At 39.6% G+C, this 14360-nt stretch overlaps 1 protein-coding gene across 1 annotated transcript in view; it reads left to right on the top strand.

Moving 5' to 3' along the window:
- The first annotated feature begins 9376 nt into the window (after nucleotides 1-9376).
- Nucleotides 9377-14360, top strand: part of LOC124171366 (tubulin-specific chaperone D) — a 73159-nt gene continuing 68175 nt past the window's right edge. The window contains exon 1 of the mRNA XM_046550544.1: nucleotides 9377-9544. Coding sequence (XP_046406500.1) covers nucleotides 9392-9544 — 153 coding nt within the window. The 5' untranslated portion in view covers nucleotides 9377-9391. The remainder of the gene's footprint in view (nucleotides 9545-14360) is intronic.

The following is a 14360-nucleotide window of genomic DNA, read 5'->3' as shown; positions in this document are numbered from 1 at the left end:
CGCGACCTAAGAATGCGGTTGAAACATCGGAATTAACTCGTTTCCACTCGAATAAAATATCACGTCGGCCCAGTGGGGATAGCTGAAATTCCATCTGTAACTCCAGATTAGGGTTGGAGGCATGGGCCAGAGTTTTTGCGTGCATTCTTTCTTGTCCTGGGAAAAAAATTCCCGACCTTCGATGGACGACTCGATATTCGCACGGTTACCTCCTCCCACCCTCAAAAGAGAAATTCGAGACTCTTGTCTCTGAAAATAGTTTTTTTGCTGTTTAAATGCTTTTCAGGTGCACTTCCGCGTATGTCCAATAGACTTTCGTTGAATTAAATGGACAATTCACGAGCGTTTTCAGTCCTCTTGATCTTGTCCTCTCAAGCCAACAAAACGGTACCGAGAAGTATAACCTACATCTACCTAGTGCCCCGCGAGCCACCTCTAGGGTGTTTTGAAGGGGGTGATCACTCACCAACATGCAGCACGCAAGATGACCACCACAAGGTCTCAAAAGATAACGTATAGTGACAAAATAAACGTGCACATTCATGAAAAAGAAAAACTTGTAAAAGGTTAGTAATCCCTAAAGATGCGTTTGGTAGTACTAGTGGTAGGGCACGCGGATAGTATGCGTCCAATAATAAGTAACGTTCTAACCTTTAGCATAAAATGTCCATCAAATGCCACAGTATAAATATATTGGATAGGATTATCAACGCTCCTCTTCCCACAGCACACGAGGGCCTACCGAATATTTTTTCCTCACCGATCTATCCAGACAGTATTTTCTTACCGCAGCTATCATTTGAGGTTGAGAATTATGCTGTTCTCGAGTTCATTTTACCCTGAGGCGACGATAGGCCTGATCTGCGGGTTTGCGCAACTACGATAAATGCTTTGATTTTCTTTTCAAAGTCAATCCTTGGTACGTGCGCGAGAAAATATCATGGATCATGTTTATCAAAGGATGTGGACGATTGCTATTCTCGTGAAAAAGCTATATAAGGATTGCGTAGTACATCTGTGATATAAAAATAATTATGAAACTCTTATCTTATGTGATTCAAACAAGCTGCTATAATTTACATAATCAGATTTTTTATACGATAAATAGAGGCAAATTAAAGTTCGCCTTATTTTTAAAAAATGCTGTAAGAGCGGCGGTACGTGTGATTAGTGGTGAAGAGCTTGAAATATGGGTCATTAGACTATTTTGGATGAGTTAATGTTTTCATTATTCGTTTTGTTCATAATCCGCAAGGAATTTTTTTGGGTGCCCGTAACGTGATGGCACACGGATACTAGGTGTTACTTAAACAGGGGAAAGGCACTGTAATTGTGGCAGTAAAGTATTGTAGCGGTATATCACTTTGCAGCCGTAATTACAGTGCCTTTTTTCTTTAAGTTTTTGCTAGGGGAAAGACTCAACGTTTCATGCTAAAAGGAAACATGTCGGCTCGATGTTATTAGCATGACATATTACCTTTTAGTAGGAAACGCTGAGTCTTGCACCCAGCAAAAACTTAAAGAAAAAAAGAAAATGCGTTTAACTTGGACATGCCTTTCTGCATCTAGCGATTCATACACAGGGTGGAGAAAATTTTGGTCACTAAATATTAATCCTGGATTTCGGATGCCAGTGATTTTCAGGTCGGAAGCGCGCCATTGTGAAACTTCAGAAACATTGAGCTAAGCGTTCCGATTGGCCGCGAGTTAGCCCTGTTGTCGGATGACTTGGATACATCGCCATCTCTGGCATGCAAAAGCATTCGAAGTCATGAAGTTGTCCAGAAGCATCCCGCTACAGTGCAAACAGGCGGTCAATCGGAGCGCTTGGCTCAATGTTGTGTAGTAAGAAAATGGTGCGTTTTCGACCTACGAGCATCACCAGTAATTTTGGTTCCTACTTATATAAGGGTTAAAATTTCGTAACACAAGTTTTCTCCACCCAGTATTTTAGCCAAAGAAACATTTTAGTCGTGGTGGACGTCAGACAGCCATATGAAATACATCTACACAATACCCTGCGAGCCACCTCAAGGGTGCTTGGCCGAGGGTGATCAAATCACCAGCATGCGGTATGCAATTGGATTCCCGCATGCAGACCACACGGTCCAAAAAACTTTACCCATACTAACAAGTTATGCTACCACTTTTATGCAAAGGAAAAACTTGAGAATTACTTATTAAGGTTATCTGCCAATAAAGCTAGAACACACAAAGCATGCTATTAGAAATTATAAGAAAATTCAGAGACTTGCATTAAGGTATACACAAGTTAGTAGGGTACACTGGCGGATCTATGGGGGGGGGGGGGGGGTAAAGGGGCTATAGCCCCCCTTGGGTAAATAATAATATAATTTACAATTAACTATTTACAATAATTTTTAATCCCATTTACAATAGATAATATGGTATTTTTTTCAAGCAGGTATTTTTATTAGCGTATTTTTTCGATAGCTCATCATCACCTCTGGTCAACAATCCTCAGATTGTGTAATATTTCTAATCCTGCCGCGTGAACGGCGGTGAAATAAACAAGAATTGCCATGATAAAAATTCCGATCGAGCCATGTCAATCGAAGGTCAATTTGACCTAGATATCAGCCTGACACAACTTGTTCATCGAAGATGTGAACTGGAATTCATTTGGGTGAAAGTGTTATATTGTAGTTAGAGATGCTTAAATCAGAAAAGGTGGAACGCCGGGCATGGAAAAATCAACTCCAGCATTATTGTAAATGCGCGTGGGGAAAAAACATTAATGGGATGTTTGTTGAAGAATTTCCGTGTGATTGTACTGTCGTCTTGGACAGGTATGGCAAGTGAAACGAAAATGTTTAGGAAGGAAACAATAATACGAGGCCTAGGTTTAGTTTCGTTTCCGCACGAAATTAAAATCACCAAGGAGTTAAGTTTCGACCCGCGACGAAACTTTACTCCCGGGAACGAAACTAAATTATATCGAAACTCCCCTGCTCATAGTTAAGTTTCCTTGAAGTTGAGTGCATGGGGATGAGAGGGAATAGTTTCTACCCATTAACAATGGCATACGTGTAGAGAGGTTGAAACTTTGAGCTTAAAAATCGAATGGCCAGTTTGCGTTCACCGTTCTCCTGTTAGTGGGAAAAATATGAGTGCCTATTTGAATGTTACACATTGATGTTAGTGGAAGGGATTCTATCCTCCTGAGCAGTCGGAAAGTCCTACGCACCATGCACCATGAGGATTTAATATTGGGGTTCCAAACTCTCATCGAGTTTAAACCTGTGACCCTCCTTTTGATAAGTCCGGTGCTCTTTTTCTACCCACTGTTAAAAACACGTGCGAGTCTGACCTAAAATTCTCCCGTGAGCTCATATTACAGGAAGGATTTTCTGCCTCTCAGTATAATAAACTATAATTTGCTACTAATTTTCCATATCCAAACGAAATGTACAAAAGTTTTCCTTAACAATTGATTCTTTTTATCTTTATGAAGGTGAATTTGGCATGAATTCCGAAGGGCATTATTTCGCGAAATTGGAATTATGGGCAGTGATAATAATGATGTTAGAGTAATGCTATTATAGTATGGCTATCGGATTAGATCACCAGGGCATTTAAACCCACGACCAATGGAAAATGCTGGTTCACGAGCCCAGTTCGATTGAGGCAGAGTGGGATGGGTTGATTCATAGAGGTTTTCAATTTTAGGGTAACGTATTGTTGTTCAAAATTTTAATGAAAACCTTTGCTTTAATGAAACTATAACACGTTTTAATGCTACTAATTCACCCTGTTTAACGAAAAAAAACGATTCTGTTCCGTATTGAAAACAAATAACGCACGATATACCCGAGGTAACAAGCAAGCTTACGGAAAGTTAGTCGTTCGTTTGATTCATTCATCAGCGAATTTGCTTGCAATAAGTTTTAATGTGTGCCGTGGCTTTAGAAATGCATAACATAGCGATATACAGGGATAGGCTGAGGTTTGAAGTTTTCGGATTGGGCATATTTTAATTATTTTCTATTTATTTCTATGTGTCTATTATGCTGCTCATTATTCATTTCTGCCACAAAAATATCCGCGATACCGATAAAATACTTGTACAGCTCAAATGGGACCCATCGGAGAGATAACAATTTAATTTACGCGGGACTAAATATTTCAATCTTACGTAACCAAGAAATGAATGCATTTTTCACAGAAAGACGTTGCGCAGCCCAAATGTAGTTGAAACTCGTTTTGGAGCTTCGGTCAAATCAAAGAGAACAGGGACACGTAAGAGGCTGCTTCGAGGAGAAATAATAAATTCCGAAAGCCTGCCGATCCTTTTACGTAACGTTTTCTTTCCTACATCATCGTGAGTGACTATTTCCTTCTCACCATTTCCCAAGTTTGTTCGTCAAATATTTCCGGTTATATAAGACTCCAAGTCCTGTATTTTTTTCCCATCCGTAGGTATTTTGAATATATTTTCAATTCAACTAGGAAAAAAATTTCCTATCCATTTGATTTTTTCGCACTTCTATTTCTATTAAATATTTAATAATTAATTCTTAAGTTTATGAAAGTTGAGAGTTAAGAAACAATTGGATTTCAATGATATTGCATCAAACTCATTCTAAGCCAAATGTCGCACCAAGTTTTCTCTGCAATTGAATGATCTAGCAATTTTATCGGCTTTATAAACTATTGGATACTGAAATAAACAAGTATTTCATGTTTTTTAAGGGAGTAATATTGACTGCTTACGATGTCGCTGTAACAACAGGTTTTTTATGCATTAAGTAGGTATATCTGCAGTTTGTTTAAGGAAAAGTAGGAATAAGTAGTTAAGATGTACGACATTTCAAGTCCCGAAAAAGCTTGAAAAAGAATAGCTGTTATCCTGGAAACTGTGCGCCTAAGGCTCTCAATGATGGTATGTTAGGGTGCATAAGTCGCCCAGGAAGAGGGTTCATAATTAATACTAATAAAAATAGATCTTGTTACATAGTTGATATTGCTGTACCGCTCTCACATAGCATGGAAAAGACAACAGCCGGAAAAATAAACAAGTAGGTACCAAGAATTGGCAATAGAAATAAAAAGAATATGGAATAGGTTTTTATAGCGCCTATTGTCATCTCTACTACCGGTATCATCCCAAAACAAATACAAAATAGTTTTACAGAACTCAACCGTAATCCAAATGTAAACATTAAACTACCAAAGGCCATAATAATATCAACTTGCTACATCACGAGAAAATATCTCAACTCAATAGAACAGTAAAGCGTTTTTTATGAGAACCCGTGCTCTTTACGTAAAACAAACTCAGGGAAAACTGAAGATAATTTAAGGAGAAAAAATAATTATAACAATAATACTTACAATAATAATTTATTCTTTAAATATCCATTATGCTACTGTATCGGAAATTAAAGTTAAAGAAAAAAGTTTTAAATGCCTTTAGGGTAATCTATTTTGGAATCATCGCGATTGACAACCGGCACACATTTTGCATCTCAATTTTCTAATTCACTTGCGGATAACCTCGACGTAATAACTGGATCAGATGCACGCTGGACGTAAGCTCCTGTGAATTGTAACCAGCCGCACTCGGTGAATAAATATTTAAGAAATATTAATGTGAGTACTGAGGCTGGGGAGAGCAAAGAGATTTGGAAAGAGAAAATTAATGGAAAGTGAAAAAAATATGCAAAAACATTCTTCCAATTTCGCAGCGAGTCCTTCCGGTGAAGAACACTTATTGCTTGCACAAATCTTCATCTAGATCTACGTAATACCCCGTGAGCCACCCCTAGGGGGTTTGGCAGGGGGCGATCAGTCATCTATATGCAGCACGCAAGAGGATTCCTACATACACACCACACGGCCATAGAAATGTCACGCGTATTAACAAATTATACTCCCACATTTATGCAAAAGCAAAACTTGCCAACTACTCATAAAGGCAATCGAACCACGAAGCTAGAACATGCAAAACATTGCACAGCGCGGAAAATAATTAGATACTTTTTTATCTTCAGTCTGTCTAAGTGTAAGGGTATACTTATTGGATGTTGATACAGATGATGATTAATGTTTCAATTTCCGTATCTTGGGGGATGCGTTTGATACCACATCACTTTACTGGTATTCCGGTTTTTCGAGGCGTTTTACTTACGCATTTTTTTAATCAAACAGATTCCTCGTTGAAGATGTTTACCACATTATAAGATTGATGTCTTCGCATTTCAGATATATTGTACTCCTCATTTAATTGCTAGGTATGCGATACTAATAAAATAGTGATGAAGAAAGAGCTACGAATAAAGTTTCTCCCACTATATCCAATTAAAATTCGACAATTGTCATAATTTCCCCTTTGATGAAGGGCCAAGTAAATTGATGAATCCACGCGGTCAAAACAGGAGAATTATAAGCTTAAAACTGTATCTAATGTATTTTGCGCCATCCCGTGTGATATGGCACCTCAAGTAATGACGTAGGTGTGGTAGTTAAAGGAACTGAAGAAGAAAGTTTGCCTCCAATTGCAACTTACGCAAGGCTAAGTACGCCGGAAAACCACGAATAAACGTATCGTATGGTCGCCGAACATGCATGGTCGGAACCTGGCCACGACATCCAATTTGAGGAAAAGAAACTTTCAGTTAAGGAGTGCCGATACTTCCCAAGACAAATCAGGGAAGCAATAGAAATTCAAAAAACGCCGTTGAATTTCAAAAGAGAAGATGGATACTTCCTTCACAGTGCCTGAAAAAGAGTCATCAAAGAAAGAGCCAATCAGAGAGAAGCGCCAAGTCAGACAGCCAATCACAGAGCAGCTTCCATCCAGCATACGGTATATAAGCGAGGCAGAAACCAACAGCCGACACATTTTCGGCGTCCTACATCCACTCCTACGATCCTCAGATATTAAGGTTACCGATCGTCTAAAGATTCTAAGGGCAGTCATTGTCCCTAAAATCCTTTACGCATCCCCAGTTTGGTCCGGCTCCATCTCCAATGCAGACATCGAGCAGTTGGAAATCGGCATTCGAAAAATACTACGCCTCATAAACAAGACTCCAAGATGGGTCCCCAAGGAGATCGTATACGAGATCGCCAATGAACCAACAGTACGAAGAAGGCTGACAGAATCGGCGAGAAAATTCTTCGAAAAGGCAGAAGAAAGCGGGAACCCAACCATCAAATCCTACGCTACCGACGTCCCCATGTGGTGGGACACCTACAAAAGGCCAATCGCCTCCACGGGTCTGGCCGAGCACCAGCCTCATTAAGATCCCTAGATCACCAGCGTGGGAAGTCATGCAAGAGACGCAACAACAGCTGTGAGCCCGAAAGGGGCGGAAAGCTGACCTGGATCCTAAGAGACCAGGAAATCATCAACTGCAGTAGCCGACACTTTCGACCTGAAGACGCTGGAAGGAAAGCCAGCGAAACTGTTGTCTACAAACAAGCTGACGCGGAAGAAAACCCTGAAGATATGCAGATGTCAGCATTGTAATACGTCGGGTAAATTTTATTTCACTTCCGGGAAATGAACTTTATTCCCACCCGTATTAAGCCAATACTACTTACTGCCGTACTATGGTGGAAGATATCGCAAGAGGAAGATAAGACTGCAGAACAGAGAGATTTTAGATGTCGTTCTTTCCTTGGACTATCAGAGACACTAACGAATGTGCCATCAAATTAATTAATCGCTACACTAGCTGGACTGACCAAATGCATGTATTTTTCTGTTTTTCCCTTCTCCAGTTTCGATTTGCTGGTGCTTGTTTTCCTCTCCGGCACCTAACTTGTTTTATACAAATGCATGACTAACTTCTTATCCACTTATTAGTTAGTATTTTTTTGCATGGTTAGTGTCAACTTGGTATGATTGTTGAGAACTCGTATCGCCTGCTGGCGTTTGTTTGAATTCGAATTTTTTTTCGATGACTACGATGTAGCTGTATACTCACCCCCTGCCAAACACCGCACAGGTGCCTCGCAGAGTACATCTACATAATACCCTGCGAGCCACCGCTAGGGTGTTTGGCAGGGGGTGATCAATCACCAGGATGCAGCTTGCAGTTGGACTCCCACATACACACCACACGGTCCAAAAAGCTTCATGTATACTAACAAATTTTACTACCATATGCTGTTAGAAATAATAATAAAATTAAGAAACATGCATTAAGTTTTACATAGGTTAGTAGCCTACACTAAAAGTCATGCAATATATTTATGAGTTCTATCGCTGCCGTTATAATCTCTTATTGATCGTGGAAAAAATGACATTCGGAATCTGTCTGTTCTACAATCTATCTCTCTTATTTTATTTATATCCTCTGATATTCCGTAGTATGTTGGCGTCCGTAAGATATGGTTAATTTCGTTAGAAAAGACACAGCTCTTGAATTTATCTAAAAGGTTTAGTCTATTTTTCAATCTACGGTCCGACAGAGATTCCCATCTGAGTTTATCTAAGAGGTCAGTTACACTAACTAGACTATCGTAACGACCTTTCACATCCCTGGCAGCTCTTCTTTGCACGCGTTCTAACTCTGTTGTTGAGCCTTTTTCATGAGGGTCCCAAACACTGGCAGCGAATTCTAAATGTGGTCTAACGAGGGCAAAGTAGCTAACTTCTCTCATTTTGTCGTCGCTATTTCCTAATATTCTTTTAACAAAACCTATTTTACGATTAGCTTGACCAGTTATTTCTCGAATATGTTTATTCCACGATAGATCATTATTGAGTCTAACTCCTAGATATTTCACGGATTCAACAGTCTCTAATTGGGTACCCCCAATTATATAGCTATGTTGTGGGGAGTTATTCTTCTCCCAGAAATTCATTACGACGCATTGTTTCAAATTTAATTCTAACTGCCATGCATCGCACCACGCTTGGATAGCAGCAAGGTCATTCGTTAGTTCATCTATATCTTTGCTACTGAGTAGGTACTATGTAGATACAGACCCAGTGAAGTATTGAGTTTTTACATTCTGTTTTTGTTCCGCTACAAGAAACACATCACCAGCACTTCATTCGACGCGTCAGCTGTCGATCGCCTCGCAGTGCAGTATATTCGATTGTCAATCAAATAATGTCACCAGGTTTCTCATCGTGCACCTTATTTTACCCTGCTCATTAATTTCCCCATTTTATTGGCAAACGACCGCTCAAGTTCTCTCCAAGGAAAAGTTCCTTTCAGCGAAGGGGCGAGAAATCTTTGCTCATACTCATCCAAAAACAGCGGTAACCGTGGCCAATCCGAATACCTCGCTGTAGTTCCAGAGTGGTATATAATACAGGCAGAATATTTTTTTTCCCAGAATCGCATTGCAACCAGCCATGGCGTCCACCACTCGCCATAAAATCGACGGGCTGCTACGGCCACTCGGGCCCATGCCACCTCAAGTCCGAAAGGTCCTAGTGAGCATTCTGCTAAATCCTGACTCAGTTTCATCGCACCTCTTTAAGGAAGTGGTAACCGCTGCTAAACAGACGGACTCCTTACTGTGGTTCGCCGATATAGTCACAAACTGGAGCTCGCATTCGGTAAGTGTAATCTTGTAACGCCCGTACCCTCCATACTGATCCGCTTATGCCTCTTTACTGGAAAGTTTTCTCTACGATTACATTTCGACAGTGAAATTATGTTATCATTCAACGAATAATACCGTCGTTGCCGGTGAATCCTTTTATCAAGGCTGCTAACCTAACCAGAATCTATGTCAATTTATTGGAAACCAAAAGATTAGATTAAAATACTGTTTTTAAAATCGGTCTAGGGTTTTCAACCAGGTGAGGACAACTTTGTGCTTGACTCGGTTGAAAATTCGAGAAAATGAGCCTTGAAAAACTGTTTAAAAAAATATGGATCCAATTTCAAAGAATGCTATGATATGGTTCTTTTGAAATTCAATGGGCTCAACATCTGAATATCATCCTAAACTGTTACAACTCACCTCGTTACGTACTTCTCAGCTAAAAGAAGGTAATTAAAATTACCCCAGGCGTCTAAAAACGTTTGTGGGCATAGGCGGATTTAAGGGGGCAGGGTTATATTTTGTCGAGACAAAACTATCAAAGAAAGAGGAGCTTCATGGATCCATTTGACAAGTATCGCTCCAAGTCGGCGAGTGCACAACTCATAGCGTGTCGTATCACGTTTTTTTTTGGCTTGTGAGTGATAAAAATACTGTTAAGGTATTATTAAGAATCTAGGGTTTAATTGTGAAATATGAAAGATATAGAGGATGAAAATATTTCATATATGATAAAAAATGATCATATCATGTGTTAAGTTAGCGTTAAGTTTGATTTTGTCGCGTATTGAGTAAATAGGCCACAGTTTCACTTCCGGAGTATTATTTTGGTATTAAGGGTATTTTCCGTAGTAAAATGTTCTCAATTATGATAAACTGCAAATTTCAGCCTTGGGATCTAATAACGTAAAAAAGGTGACCTATCGTGAAAATATAACGCCAGGTACGGTCGATCTTAATATATGCGACAATTACATTTAATCGGGCATCTTAGCGCTGTGAACTGGAAAATTTGTCAATAGATAAAATCTTAAGGAATGAAAAGCTGGCTCTTAGAGGACTTTACAAGATAAAGTCTACCAAAAGGGACTATCAGTTCTTAGGTAACCCTATTCCTAGGTGTGACAACTGTAAATATTTAGGTGTCCACCTATCTAAAGACTTGAATTGGGGGCTGAACGTTCAATATACTGCCAAGAAAGCCTTCAAGAAACTGCACTGGGTGATGAGAAATCTAAAGGGAAGCAAGTTTCGCACGAAGGAAATGGCGTATAAAACACTAGTTAGGCCTATCCTAGAGTATGCCTCAATGGTGTGGGATCCCTATGAGGTGGGACATATAAAGGCCTTGGAGAGAGTTCAAAGAAAAGCGGCTCGATACGTTTTGGGTAGGCATCGGAGGATAGAGAGCGTATCAGGCATGTTAAAAATACTAGGGTGGGAATCTTTGGAAAGTAGGAGAAAAAGAAACCGACTCTGCGGTATGTATAAAATATACAAAGGGGATAAAGCATGGAGGGAATTAAGCAATGAAGTGGGAAAACCTAATTTCATTGGTAGGAACGATCATAAGGTCAAAATCAAATGCCGGGCGCAGAGGACCAATGTTAAAAAATTTTCATACCTGAATAAAACAATTGAAGATTGGAACAGATTGCCTGCAGAGTTATTTGAGCCCTTTCCTAATAATGTAAAAATATTTAAGAAAAAGCTGAAAAAGTATTTAATTTTTTAGAAATTTTAATTAAATTTTAAAATTTGTACAACTGTCTAGTTGATATGTGACTTTGTGGGGATGTTGTGTTTTTATTTTTTGTATATACATGTTACCACCTGGCCAGTTGCCAAATTGTAACTTATGCAATAATAATAATAATTTTAATGTACCCTTATTCCAGTAGAGACCATTTTAATGTAATTTTAGTTGCGCTGAAATGATTCGGCATGAAATCTGTCATTTGCATTTTTGGGCGTAATATTCATAATGAAGATTCTCTTGCATACCAATCCCGTTATCTGCCTCCATCCAATACCGATCTGCTTTTACTCTGTCTTCAACGCTCACCAAATCCCATTCTTAAGTATGCTTTCACTGTCCTCCATTTGATTGTGCACGGGACAAAAGTGATACATTAGTTTAGTGTTTGAAAACTCGACTTCATGTTTGTTTTGAGAAGTGAAAGAAATTAGCGAGGGCAGGGGTCTATTTTGCCGAGACAAAATTGTCGAAGAAAATGGAGCTTCTTGGTTCCATTTGATAGAAATCAATGCTGGTGCGTCAAATTCTCCTCGATCTAATGTCCCTGACACAATTGATTTCGTCTGCTGCGCTCAATTTCCTATCATTGCGCACCCTCCTGATTGATGCCATATTCTCAACCGTGGGTACGCGTTTGGATATTATTTTATTTATTTTATGCGTCTATCGAACATAAAATCCACGGGCTTCATTCGACAAAAAATTGAATTTATCAAAATAACTAAGCAATTGGAATTTTTTATCTAGAATATTCTCATACCATGCTATGAAATGACAATATTTTGCTGTTATGGGGATTGGGTTATTGTGGTGCTATAGCGTTGGCTTCCCAACGTGCGAGCAGTGGTGTCGCGGTGCCGGAACGCCGCGCCGTTCCGGTATCGGTGAACAAAAGCCATAATAGTCAAATAACACTTATCAATTTTGTTGCCTCAAGATTTCTAATATATACATTCGTAACCAAAACAAATCTTTTAAAAATGAAATTTAAATAATAACTTGTAATAAACAAAACTCTCAGAGCAATATTTCACTTCTAAAAACAGTAACGGAACGTGCGTTCCGGCACTGCTAATTTTGCCATGACGTCACTGCTCGTGAGCTTGGGTTCACATCCCGGCGGTGGCAAAGAACTTTGAGAGACTACCCGATTCCTGCTTGAATGTTGTGTGGAGGACATTTCAAGCGCAACATTCCGTCCGTCGGATGGGACGGTGAGCCGTGGTCCCCTTGGCACCTTTCGGTGAGACCAGGCGGACAAGGCTAATGCCGACGCTGGCATCTCCACCCTTCCTTTCATACCCTTCCCTCATGGCCCAAAAGACATCAACTGTCGGTCGTATCCTCCAAATAGCATACCATAACTTTGCACTTCTCCACATATGTATTTTTTTTAATGAGTTAACACGTTTTACTGCACTACAGCATAATCTGGACACATCATCAGAGAGAGTCCTGATGATGCAGCCGGGCAGGGATACATGTTGAGTCATTTTTAAATAGATTTTAATGCGGAAAATTGAAAAGTGTCTTTACTTCATATCCCACAGTAGTCTACCACAAAGTATCAGCCTCCACTATCCATTTAATCTATTTAGGATTTTTTGCAGGGGTATGCGTTCACATGACGTTTTTTGTCGACGCACATACGGGAACACGAAACGATCAATGTTTTGTGAGCTTATTCCGTGCGCTCCAAGTTCCAAGTGTCCCACTTCTCTGGGCAGTGGTGTAGCCACGGGGGGCTTTTCCGGCTTACCACCCTCCTCTCCTTGAGCCTTTATTACTTTATTTTATATGCATATTATCGAGGATATCCAGAGAGGATCAGGGGCGCAGCCAGGAATTAAGGCCGGGGGTTTAGGTGCAACTAATACCGGGGTGTGTGGAGGTATGGAATACCCACCAGGATAAGCGGTAGGTACGAGATTAATAAATTGCAGAATTTTAAGATAACGGTGTAAAATGGTGAGCGTTACGGCTTTCTGATGGATATTTTATATATCCTTACACTATTCTATTAGTAATATCAATCCAATTAATTAAAATGGGTAAAACTTAAATATTTCTCTGAGCTCTGGGGGGGGGGGGTTTAACCCCCAAACCCCCCCTCGCTGCGCCACTGGAGAGGATATCCTCGTGGCGAAATCTCTGGTAAAACCCCCTCCATTTAAAAATCCTAGCTACACTTCTGTACTCTGGGTACCATCGTTCCCGAGCAACGCCGGTTGGTCCGCTAGTAACATGATTAAGGAGGCGCAAGGTCATTATATCCGTTGGTAGATTAAGTCATTAAGGCTTAAAACGAGCAAATAAATGCTCTACCTCACACTCTACATGAGCGAGAACCACCGGTTGGACTAGTTTTTTCGATCTTACTCGTCTTAGGTTAATTCACTGTTTGAACCTAACTTATTATGAATTGAACTTTTTGCAAACGAGCTGCGCGTTGGATGATAATTAAGTTTTTTTCTGCAAAACACTCTGAGGAAAAAAGCATGCCATTTTGATCATTCCACCTCTCACAAGCACTAGAGAATAAATATCAGTCCTCAAGAGAGAGAGAGGGAGAGAGTTGGACTTACGTCACACTTGAAATTCTTCCACGGATCAGACCGAAGAACGCATAAATGGTATTTCGGAAAATGCCGGAATTTTTTTGGATAGAGTTTATGGCTTAAAGTTGTTTGAAGATCTGGAAATGATCATTCTTTCCTAATTTTTAGAGATGTTTAAACTGAGTTATGGACTTACAGTCAGCTTAAACATCTTCAGAATACATTACGTAATGTAAAGGTTGTATTTAGATTGAATGCAATGTAGCTGTTGTCGTCTAGAAATTGTCATTGCTTGCTCTAAATTGATAAAACTGCTTATTTTACTATTTTAAACGTCATCGTTTGCATGTATTTATACTTTATGACATATTGCTTGGATTTAAGTGAGAAAATGGGACAAAAAGAGGTAGATAAATATTTTCGGCAGATAGGAATGGACAGATTTTTTTGTGACTATCGAATTGTATGGAACCAAACGAATAAGGGCGAAAAAGATTTTTCAAGACAAA

The sequence above is a fragment of the Ischnura elegans genome, chromosome 1 (assembly GCF_921293095.1).
Source record: "Ischnura elegans chromosome 1, ioIscEleg1.1, whole genome shotgun sequence".
Taxonomy (NCBI): Eukaryota; Metazoa; Arthropoda; class Insecta; order Odonata; family Coenagrionidae; genus Ischnura; species Ischnura elegans.
The sequence above is the reverse complement of the archived record's forward strand: the minus strand, read 5'-3'. Positions and strand labels throughout refer to the sequence as shown.